This window comes from Telmatherina bonti (genome assembly GCF_933228915.1).
Source record: "Telmatherina bonti genome assembly, chromosome: 10".
NCBI lineage: Eukaryota > Metazoa > Chordata > Actinopteri > Atheriniformes > Telmatherinidae > Telmatherina > Telmatherina bonti.
This window is the reverse complement of record NC_136628.1, coordinates 30,264,831-30,276,841: the sequence shown is the minus strand read 5'-3', so window position 1 is coordinate 30,276,841 and position 12,011 is coordinate 30,264,831. Positions and strand designations below refer to the sequence as shown.

The following is a 12,011-nucleotide window of genomic DNA, read 5'->3' as shown; positions in this document are numbered from 1 at the left end:
ATAAAACCAACCTAAGGCAAAAAGACAAAGGACTGAAATATTTAATAAGCGAAGACATCAGCTGACCTAACAGCTACGTTCTTTTTAGATCCTCAGTTAATGCATTATGTTTTCCTGGCAACACACAGAGCGTGTGCAGGAGACCACGACACATCAGCGACAAGACACCTCAAGGTTGACAATGATGAGCAAAAGAGTGATGGACTGATCTTTGTTACAATCATATTGTTCACCACTAGGTGGCAAAGCAAAGTGGGACCAGGATATTTAAATTCATCAAGTGAAAAAAGGGATCTGGTGTAATTCACTTATCTGAATCCAACAGCAACCGTTGAGTTTGTCAAATCTTAGTTGCGATCCTTAATTTACCAGAGTCAACAAGCGGGGTCTGAGTTTCATGTATCCTGGTGGATACATGAAACTCGGGGATAACAAGAGACAGATGGAGAGATACATACAAGATCCAGTGTCCAGCGTGGATGGCTTTGATTCCTTACTGCCGAATTTTTCATCTGTTCCGTTCACTGGTCGTCTGGAGCCAGGCTGTAGACAGAAAAACGAGACTTTTAGCACCTGACCGTTACTTTCACTAAGTTCACACAGCTCTAAATTCTCCCCTATTATATCTTTTACACCCACATCAGCTGCAAGTTAGTATCACAAATGACATCTTTCAGGATTAATAGTGGTGGATAGTGAGTGTTGTCAGTTGGAGGGCAGAGAGGAAACGCGAGTGCTGGTAGAAATACAACTGCACACATACACACACCGTCCCAGACCACATTCTGTAATAAGATACCCACTGTAGTGTGAACCCAGGTCTCCACTCACCGTCAGATCATCCTCGTCTGAGTTGAAAAGGTTGTCCAGGTCGTTGATGGACACTACCAGGTCCGTCTCGTAGATGAGGCTGGTAGAGGCCATGCGGTTGTGGGCAGCTGCACGTTGAGCATCTTCACACACACAAACACATAAAAAGCATAAATGGCGCTGACACCAAATATTTCTGAGCTCAAAATCTTATTCCGAGCAGATTCCGGTTGCTTGAGAACTTAATGAGCTGAAACACTTTGCTTTGAGCTCTGATTGTTTATTCTGAATACCCAGAATGTCCTCGAGTCACATTCATTTTCAATCAAACAGGAGGTTGATTTCCTTCTCAATTTAATTTTTAAAACCCTTCTGGCATGACAAATCTGTTCCATGAGATGTGAATGAGAAGTCACCCAGAGTGAATGTTACTTATTTAGCCAATCGTTTCCACTGACATACCGAATTCAGACTGTAAATGACAATTTTTTTATTCAATATGTCAAATAATAAATCATCCATCTGCAAACTATATTCTCTGCTGTCACTGTATCTCGGTCTTTAGAGAGTGAACGTATAAATGCCGACTGTGCTTCTACTCTCTTGGCTAGAATGGAACCCTCATTAAAAAAATGAAGGAAAAAAAAAAAAAAAAAAAAAAAAAATATATATATATATATATATATATATATATATATATATATATATATATATATATATATATATATATATATATATATATATATATTTATTTATAAATAAATGATAAATATTTATTAAAAATAATATATTAAATTAACATATATTAAATATATTAAAATAATATTAAGATCAATACAAAGTAATAATATATTAAAAAATAAATAAAAACATTATTATAAAAAGGCTACTCACCATCTGATGGACCTGTTCCTCCATCTTCACCCTGTAAAGAGAAAAATATAACAGATTTGTAAGAACAAAAGAAACTGTGCACCCATAGGCCTAAAAATTGACAGTTCAGAGGTTAACTGGTTGTGCAGGGGTCTCTTCTTGGCTGGGTATATTTTACTTCACTAATGTGGAAAAATTTGGCTATTTCAACTCCTGTGGACCCAAAATTGTGACTTAGACTATTGAGAGATCAACAAATACAGCATTACAGACAACCACATGAAACCAGCAGACTCTGCTTTTTAAAATCAACCTAACAAATTATTATTAACAAAAATATCGGCTGTTAAAAAAAAAACATGACTTCTGCTGCGTTTGCTGTTGCTGTGGTAAAAAAAAAGATTTCCAGTACAGACCAGAACAAAATCATGATCCAAGGAATGATGTCTAGTGTCCTGATAGGACTTTAATATCTGCCAGCACTGCCCTTTTGTGTGAGTGTGCGGTCCTATGATGTCTTGTGTGTAACACAGCGTGCTGAACAGATCTAGCTGGGGAACGTGACTGTTATGTCCTTACCATTGATTTCATTACGCTCCAGGGTTGCTTTCTGAGTAACACAGGCTTTAATCTGTCTCCCTTAAAGGCCCAATCTACAGCAGCGCAAAAACATCCACACCAAGGCCACAATCTATAGGTAGCAATAACGCTTAACCCACTATCAATAACTCAGCCTTGGCGGGGAAAATGCATCTGAGTCTTAACATCCTGCAAAAAAGACTACCGGTAAAGTGTCCCATTGCCCCCCCAAACACATTTCCCTTCCTTATTTCCTTTGTCTTTTCCTTTACTTTCTGCAGCAGACACTGCACTTCTATGCGGTGATCAGATCATGTGGTCATTACAGCGCGTCACATGACCAGCAGTGCTGTCAACAGCTCTCCAGTTAAAAGACTGCTTCATTGCTCCTTGACACTCATGTATGATACACAGAGGACAACAGCACTGGAGTGAGCCACCAGAAGCTGGTTTAATATTCTGATGAGCAGTCAGTGTCGGATGTTTGTCAAGCTCCAAAACGACCCGTTTCAATAAGGGATGAAATGGCTTATAATAATTACTTAATCCCCCCCCCCCCGTAATGCATACAGGTATAATAATGGAAATGTTTCTCATGTCAAAGTGCTTCAAAACTTTTGGATTTAACAGGGGAAAATGAAGAAAAAGAAACCATGTGAATTTACACAAAACAAATTACACAGACAGACAGACAGAAGACGTGCTCCTTTGCAAAAACTGATTCTCAAGAGACTTTTCACTCCACTGAGAACCGCCTTCACCCCAGAACAGCAGCATGGATCGGGGAGATTGCAGCGGTCTTCAGCAGACCGAGGAGAAGGGAAATATTTCACTGTGTTTTTTACTGTTCAGTGAGCCAGATTTTGTGGCTCTGTGAAGCCTGCTGCAAACATGAAGCAGAAAGAGAGGGTCTCCCTTTCAAAGGCAGGGGTAAACACCAACAAAGACGTGACTTTTCTCTCAAGCTAATAGCAAACAAAAACATAAGCAGAGAAGAATAGAAAGAAGAGGAAGGAGTGGGCAGATCAAATCGGAAAAACATAAGTTAAAGGAAATTGGACCAGCTAACTATTTGGCACTCCTTTGGGCAAAAATAACAAGTGATTCAGGAATGGTTTCCTGTTCCGTTAGACTTGGCCAGTGAAAGCGGATGTATGTAGAAAGTGGTTGCATTGTTATTTTTAGTGCAGCGTTGCTGAGGATGCTGTTGGCCTATTTTCTACCTTGCCTGCTCCCAGATGTTCAAAATCAGCCCTCTTGTCCCCTTTTGCCCTGAGAAAAGTGTGAGTGGGGTGTATATGCTTCCTGTCAAAAAAAAGAAAAGAAAAAAGAAACCTCACAGCTTGGCAACTTTTTTTTTTAACTGTTGCTGCACTGTTTTGTTTGTTTTTTGGAAGACTGTAACTTCAAGAGGGACTGAAGACAGCCTGCGCGCAGCTGATTTCTAGACAGTTCAGCGAGTCCAGGTCAAAAGAATCGGCAGGATGTCGAGCTGCATGTTAAAGTTTAACCCTTTCATGCACAGCGGTTAGTGGACACCTATTTACAAGTTTTTTTTTCTTGCATATTCATTAATGAGGAGGGTAGTTTTGTAAATAAACCCCTTCTGTGGATCTTAATGAGTCATCCAATACATTTCCACTCACTGGAAAAATTAATAAATATATGATATAACTGAACATAATGTTATTATGCAAGTTTGCCTTTGCAATAGATAGGAAAAGAAGATGACACAGCAATATTTTATATTTTTTTTAAGATTTACATAATATAATCATGCTTTTATATCTTTTTATAAATATTTTATGAATAAATCATAAATCATTATAAATTCTAAATATCACTAATAAACAAAAATAGTATGATTGCATATGTCTGTAGAGGCAAGATACTGTATTTATTTATTAATTCATGCATGAAAGGGTTAAATTTATAAAGAGCCACCAGCATCACTTGGCGTGGTGTAGCTGCATAAATATCCCAAGTAATCCTCACAAGTTAGTCAACCATAAGCTCATATATAACCTATGACCCATCCTGCTTCCACTTTACAAAATCCACTCAAAAGATTCGAAACGATACTTAATTTTTAAAGTTAGGCATCAAACACAGTTTTAAAAGTAAAACCGTGTTACTTCTACCTAAGTCAATCATCTTAAGCCCATCAACGACACAATGATAGAGGCTAAAAATAACAATGTCAGCATAAACTGCAGTTAAAATATAAAACTTATTTCTACAGAGAAACATCAAAGATAAAAGTGTGAGCAACCCATCTGTGCATGTTTAAGCAAGATGCATAAAGCAAAAATGAGAGCTGGTGTAAATCTTTTGTTGTGGGAGATACAGTTTCAAGTGCGAGTCACACAAAGGTTACGTTTGACAGTGTGGTATATTGTAGTGCAGTTTGTTGTTATGGAAACAAGTGGCAAAAACTGCTTTCAGTTTCTTTGCCTTTTAGTGGATCATTTATTCGACATATGGGACAGAATGTAATAGTTGCACCGTGGCCATATATCACATCCAACATAAACATCTGAGAATTATTAAAGAAAGGAAGGCGAAATAAATCCATTACAGCACCTAACATAACAAGGCTAAGACTGGTTAAGAAACATGGCTCACTCCTCCACTATGCTTGCCTTACCTTATGTTTCTTTCCTGGCTCACGCTCTCCTCCTGCCTTATCCTTCTTGTTCGAGAATGTGAACTTAACATCTCCTTCCTCAAAGGCATAAGGGTCCACTTCCGGCTCGTGATCTCCATCTGTTACAGCAGCAGAAAGGTACTGGTTCCTCCTGGCTCGATACATTTGAACACGCTCTTCAGACACCTTAAGCGGGCATTTCGATGTAGACATCACACTGGAAAGAAGAAAAGAAAATGTTTGAGTGAGAGGAGAGGGCATAGGAAACATCTTTCATGTGTGAGTAAGTTCTGCCTTCAACAATATATTATTGCTGTAACAGCTTGATCAGTTATAGAAAAATAAAGTTTACAGAGAAAATGAAAAGGGCTGTTGGCTCAAAACATGTCAGTGTTGTTGTTACAAGTGTCAAACTGCAGTTTTGACAGATGCCATGCCACAAAACCAATGCATCTGGTTGGCTTTCAATTATTTTTCTGCTGTGTTTCTGAAACCATGACGACCCCAGCAATGCCTGTTTGTACGCTTGCATCACCTCACCTGTTGCATTGTCATCACTCCTCAAAATCCCTTATGTCCCTGGGACTGTGGCTTACTTGTTCCTCATATGTAACAGAGCAGGGACAGATGGGGGAGATTGGGGGAGTGGGGGGGGGGGGGGACTGGCTGCTTGACAGGAGAACAGGGACTAACCCAACTTATGTGTCATCCCTCCCTTTCGCTGGCTCCATTATTTCTCTGTGCTTCTGCCCGCTCGACATGCTTGTCCAGCTCTGATGCAAGGTGATGGTGTGCAGTGGCCTGAGCAAGAGATTAGCTGCCATTCAGAGCTGTGGCTGGAAGGATTACAGCTCACTAGAAAAGGCCAACCAACTGACTGGCCCCTTGGGATTGCATAACCCCACAGATAATTCTCCCTATACACCCACCCTGCTTTCCTGCAGGTCACCCTGCCGTCCTTCACAGTGGACGAACCACCCCCGCTGCTTGCAAGCAGCTTTCTCTCAGTAAAAGTTTCTTGCCACACTGATAACAAGCAAGGCAGCAATTCTATCAGATTTAACTCCACTGAAACAGCTGAGGTTTTTCTTTATAGTCACTCTTCTTTTTTAGCTCTAGTCTGTTTATGTGTGGGAATCGATGAGTAGAGCTGGTCCGATTCACTGGTGACATATAATGTCAAAAGGGCAGATGGAGAGAGTTTAGCATGCTGTGTGCAGCTGAACACCGCAGCAGACACTCTAAAGCTAATGGATGGAAGGGAGTGAGAAGAACAAGAGGTAGAAACAAAGAAGGCGAGTTTTACAGCTTGACTTTTACTAATTTTTCTGGATTTGTGAAAGCTGCCAGGGTCTCTTTAACAGCGACAGCCTGGATGTTTGACTGAAGTTTTAATCGGCGTGTGTCAGAAGAAAAGAGGACACTCAATAATGATTTCTGGCAGATGATACTCACTCTGTGACCGACACCAGGTCCTGCAATGCCGAGGCCTCCTCCCTTAGCTTGTCCGCGGGCAGCAGCGGCATGGGGAGCTCCAGTTCTTTCCTACGAGGAAGGTTGAATAACCGCCATGGCGCGTGGGAGCCGTCATCCTCCATGTTGACAACTGCACCCACATATACGGTGGGCTCTGGCGGCTCAGAATAGGTGGAGGCTCCAGGGTGCAGGTGGGGGTGATGGGTGTGGAAATGCTGATTCAGACATTCTGGCCCTCCATGCTCTTCGTTGCCACCCTTCACCCCGACAAGGCAGGGCTCTGGGGGTGTCTGGTAAAAGTGTTGACTGTTGGGGGTTGAAGGGTTCTTCATGCCCTCCCCGGAATCATCACCACGCTCACAAGGTTGGGGGCTAAGTGGTGGAGGTTGGGGGGAGTTGGTCTGCTCTGAGGGCCCTGCACTGTTGAGCTGGGGGGCTTTTGAGATGGAGGTAACATCTGAGGAACGAAATCTTCCTCCATCCTGACTCCTCATTGCCAGCCGCTGGCCTACCGCTGTTTCCGTCTCCATGGATGTTTCGTCGCTGGTCAGGCTGCGATGATGGAAGGGTGTCTGGGGTCTTTTCTGCTGTTTTTCACCTTTTTCAGGCTTCTCTCCTCCAGTTTTGTGCTTGGTTGGAGGCTGGGAGGGCTGGCCTGCTGACTGGGGTTGTCCTGGGGTGCTACCTCCTCGCTGCTTTGGTGATTTGTATCTACAGTGGAGAAGTTGGACAGAAAAAAGTATTATCAGACAAGGACGCAACAAGCACAACAGCAACAGAGATGAACTGAACAAACAGACCCCAAAGAGGCCCAGAGAGATTATTTTTTTCCTGATGAAGAGCTTTGATGCAGCTTAAGTAAAATCTGCCAAAAGCTTGACATCTGTTTCTTTGCAAAAACACTGATTATCTCAGATAATCTCACCTGCAAGAAAGGCAGAGTTACAGATTACAAATAATAAGTGGCACCACACTTCATATATCAACCTTATTAAGACTTTAAAGACTTCAACATTTAATCCATGAAAGCTATGAGAATTTTTATTTCCATTAAATTTAATCTAAAAAAAAAAAAATAAAAAATAAAAAAAGCAAAAGAGTTCTAAAAAGGAGAAAAACCCAGATTCCTCCTAGCTCCTTCCCACTGCTTTCTACTGGTTCAAATAATGGGTCATTTATTGTTATTTACATATGAAAAGCTCACATAGAGGCTTCTTTGTGCTCACAGGGGCCTGCCAACTATCTGCTAATATCACCAAACTCATCTCGTGCAAAGATCTCTTACAAACCTGCAGGCACATGTCAAAGAGTCTCGGGTTGGCATCACCATTTTATCGGCCTCCATAAAGGCTCTCTTATGTTGTTAATAAGGAGGCTGTGACTCTCTAATGATGAATGTTACTTGCATGTCCTGACAGCTGGACAACAATGCAAGCAGAAACATAATGAAGTTTTCATTTACAAAACAGAGTTAATGACCATAAAACCGGTTATGCATTTCTCCTCATAACTCCATTGCCAAAATACTGTTTGGCTTCCAGCAAATAAACACGCCCCAGCCGATTCGCCTAATCTGCAGTCCAAGTTTGCTATTCCAGTCCCAGATGAGGATTTCCCAGTAGAATTATGTACAAAGTGAATAGATTGTGGTATGAAAACACATTTCAGATAGCCCTTGATCCAGAATACAGCACTGAGAGGAGCAGACAGGTTAATGTTGTTTAGATGCTTTTCTGAGAATTGAACAGCTGGCTGCTCAGAGAGTTGTTGAGAAAAGAGATCAACTAAATAAAAAATTGTGTTTTAAATCAAGATTCAGGCCCCCTTGAGGAAAACAAGATTAACAAATATCTAATCATTTCTAAAATCACTTGCCTGCACGCCTTTAATGTGTTAGATGTTGAAGGAGCTTAGCCTTCACTGTATAGGCTTTCTTTTAGTGTGTTTTAGAGATGTAAAAAAGGTGAAATTACAAAGGAAACAAACAAAAAAAAAGGGTTTTCTATTAAAGTTTAAGCTCCTTTGTCAACCAGGAATGTGTGTGAAAAACATTGACGGCCACTGCAAACCTAAACAGGTCCGTCTTCCTGAGCTTATTCCCAGTGGTAAGAATGAAAATGTCAGAATTACAAAGATACCTTGCCCAGCTGAGGTCTCAGCCCCCCACTGCTCTTATTCGCCCAAAATAGTGATAAATTGAGAGATAGGAAGATTAATATGGCTGTCACAGTGTAGAAGTGGATATAACTTTGCAGACATTGTGCTGACTCAGGCTCTCCAAGCTCTGAAGAGACGGTATAAGCCTTCAAACCTCTCCAGTGCACATGTGTGAACAATACCTGCATATTTAGGCCATCCACACTGAAAGCAACTGACCTGGAACAGCTGCAGTAGGATCTTTGTGAAGGCTCCACAAAATCCCACGCTCCCACTTTGTCCGTCACCTCGTCCTCACAGGTACCATTGGTTGCTGCTGGAAACTTCCGCCTGGGGAGGAAAAAACAATTAAGAAGCCAAATTCCAGCTTTGGAGTTCAAACACTTCCTCAGCCCTTTAATAAAAATGTATTTCATGTCAGGGAAACCCAGCCTGTTTTCACAGAATGCAGCGAACATCAATCTGGAAATAACTACGGGTGAAAAGCGGGCATCCTTGACTAATTTTTCTGTGGTGTACAGTGGCAGCCTTTGGTAAGAGCTTTGTGGTGAGAGGCTGATTTATCACCATCCTTGGAGCGATAATATTTTGGCTGACAATCCAAAAGCTAACTATAGCTGACATTCTGTGCTTGGTCAAGTGGTAACAGATCCCAGGCTGCTCCAAATGTGTAAGACTCACTGATGTTTAGGTATACAACAGAGAACAAAACTGTAGTTATTTTTAATTATTTGTGTTCCTAATAACCATTTAAGCTTCCACAGAATTCACACAACAGTTTAGATATTAACTAAGACAACTTTGAAAAAATTATGTCAGATGCGAAGTAAAATTTTACACCAAAGGTATAAATGGATTCAATGGCTGGTATCAGGACACCTTGCAAAAGGTATGTTTTTTTACATTTCATTAACAAAAATATGTTTTTCATTAAGAAAACTACATTATTACAATGAAAAAGTATGAAGAATTAGATCAAATTGGAGGCACAAAGCTGCATTGCTGCTGCTGCTGCAGCACAGAGGCAAAAACAAGTGGACCGAAACCTTTTAATCAAGTAAATCTAAGTGTTTAAAAAAATAGCCTTTTATCACTTTAATCAAAAAAATTAGATCATATACCGGATCACCACCTAGAAGCATGTTTCTATCGCAACATGATATATTTAGTAGACGAGTTTAATTGGTTTAAACATACATTTTTCCTTTTTTGCTTTTCCACAACTAAAAACATCAGCTTCAGTGAAACAAAAAAACAAGATACTGGAGTTGTGGTGGATGAATGGTTTGATTGATAAGATGACAGAATGTGTCAATGATTTTACATTTTATAACGGCAAAGATTTGATGATGAAATTTCCAACATTTCATTAATTTTGTCGGCACCCGCTGACCAACATTTTAGACGACTCCACATTGATCTGCTGTCACGGTTATCCAGCACTGACTCAACGTCAGCCGCACGAAGGTTTTCATTTGGTTGCCGTATCAGACATCAACATAGATTCAATACAGAAACCCTTCAAAGTTACATTAATATGATTTTAATACTGTTGGTATCAATAGGACATTAACAGGCTAAAGTGTTGCATTGTCAGCGGAGTTTAAAAGAAAGCCATTTTCTTTAGAATTCACACTTAAAGCTCGACACACAACCGCGATCCATGAATCTCATTTCTTTGAATACAGTTAAACCACAGGCAACAACCTTGCCAATAAACATGATTACATACAAGTACTTATCAAGTCTAAAAAGATGAAAAGAGAAAATTAACCTGGCAAAGTGCCGCTAAACTCTGCTCAAAGTGAATGGTTATGACATAACGCATTTTCCCCTCTGCTTGCACAAATATCTAAAAATAAACTAATTTATCAACTCTCTACTGTCTGAAACAGAAGAGTTATCATTATTTAGGTATGATTCTGCTAATTCAAAGTGAATTGCTACTGGACCATTCAGTTCAGACAAGCTAAAAAAAAATCATCAACATGTATCATCTTTCATACCGTTGTACAAATGCATGTCTGTTTTCTGGTGCTTCAATCAAACACCTGCATAGAAAACACATCTTCTGGCTGCACAAGAAGTCTTCAACTGCTAACATGAATGATTAAAGTGGGTAATAAAGAGATGCCTAATCATTTGCTGGAGGGAGATCATAAGTACCACTTATTCAAAGAATCTTAATATTCATCTTTATCAGTACTTGTGAGTGAATTGTTGTAGTATAAAAATATGTTTTAAATTATTTCTTTTATGGTATCATGAAGGAATCTGGGTTCTTTCATAAGATATATTGTCAGACTCACTTGTTCTGGGCTCTGTTGATATTGCACTCTTGCCAGACATGCTCCACTAACTGACTGGCAAGCCGGCGTGGAATCTTTCCTCCATGGTGGCTTGTTCTGTCTACGCTGAACGCATCAGATGATGAAGGCATCTTAACCCACTTCTGGGTCGAGTGAGAGTCCACTGAAAGGATGAAGGGAGAGGTTAACGGACCGTTTGACAAAAGGAGGAAACTTACCAAGTCTGTGTTCAGGGAGAAAACCTCAAGTCTCCAATCTACACTCTACCTGCACAACTACCTGTGTGCGCCTCCTCAGGTGATGTGGGAGGGGTGAGGGTCACCAAAGACATGGCAGGCTCTCGCTGGGAAGCAGGCACTTGGTGGCCACCCGAGTAGACGGCAGTGCAGTGGGAAGACCCCACAGGGGCCACAACGGGGATGTCTGACTGGGGTACCAGCACCAGGCAGGCTGGGTAAACCATACGCACACCACCTACGTAAAAAAACAGAGGCCGCGTTTAGAAATCAAACCAGATAAACGTGATACAGGTAACTCTACATTTGAGAAAAAGTTGGATGACTTTATCAAAAATACAAACTGACCGACGAGGACCTCCACGGAGGCCAGAGATTCATCTTCCCAGTCCATGTCCTCGGGCTTGTCTTCTGACACACCCTCCTTGGCACTGGGACTGATGGGATAGAACTGGTTCCACTCCTCAATCAGTTTCTGGGTGGGGGGATCTGACATCTTAAAAGACTGACCAGTCAGCGTCCCATTCAGGCCAAATGGACTCAGGATTACTAAATGACAGAAAGAGGAAAAAGGAAGCGAGGTTAGTTATATCCAGCACATTTATTCATTTACTTTCTTCCTCCACTGTTTCTGTGAGTCTTTCCTTCACCTTTGGTTTTCTTCGGTTCTCTAGCTCTTGTAGTCTTACATCTGTCTCCTACTTCAACAGTTTTCTACATCGTTACACTTCATTGTTTCAAAATCAACCAAATCATTTTCACTGTCCTCTCAAATCTGCCAATTTTTTCTCTACTTATTTACCTCTCTTCTTTACCACCTTCCCTCTCATCCGTCCATCCTGGCCTATATCCATCTGATTGTCTTTCATTTCATTCGGTTATTCCACCAACTTTCTCCTTCCTGTACTCACCTGTACAGCAGTC

At 40.9% G+C, this 12,011-nt stretch overlaps 1 protein-coding gene across 5 annotated transcripts in view; it reads right to left on the bottom strand.

Annotated features, from left to right (window-relative positions):
- The window catches only part of med13a (mediator complex subunit 13a), a 66,951-nt gene that overhangs the window by 13,543 nt on the left and 41,397 nt on the right, over nt 1-12,011 (bottom strand). For 2 of the 5 annotated variants that reach the window (XM_079247324.1, XM_079247325.1), the window contains exons 5-13: nt 11,436-11,636; nt 11,119-11,325; nt 10,852-11,014; nt 8,762-8,872; nt 6,365-7,096; nt 4,910-5,126; nt 1,705-1,735; nt 832-953; nt 459-543 (exon numbers count right to left, since the gene is read on the bottom strand). In XM_079247324.1, coding sequence (XP_079103450.1) covers nt 459-543; nt 832-953; nt 1,705-1,735; nt 4,910-5,126; nt 6,365-7,096; nt 8,762-8,872; nt 10,852-11,014; nt 11,119-11,325; nt 11,436-11,636 — 1,869 coding nt within the window. The remainder of the gene's footprint in view (nt 1-458; nt 544-831; nt 954-1,704; nt 1,736-4,909; nt 5,127-6,364; nt 7,097-8,761; nt 8,873-10,851; nt 11,015-11,118; nt 11,326-11,435; nt 11,637-12,011) is intronic. The other 3 variants (XM_079247327.1, XM_079247328.1, XM_079247326.1) reach the window with 2 other exon arrangements.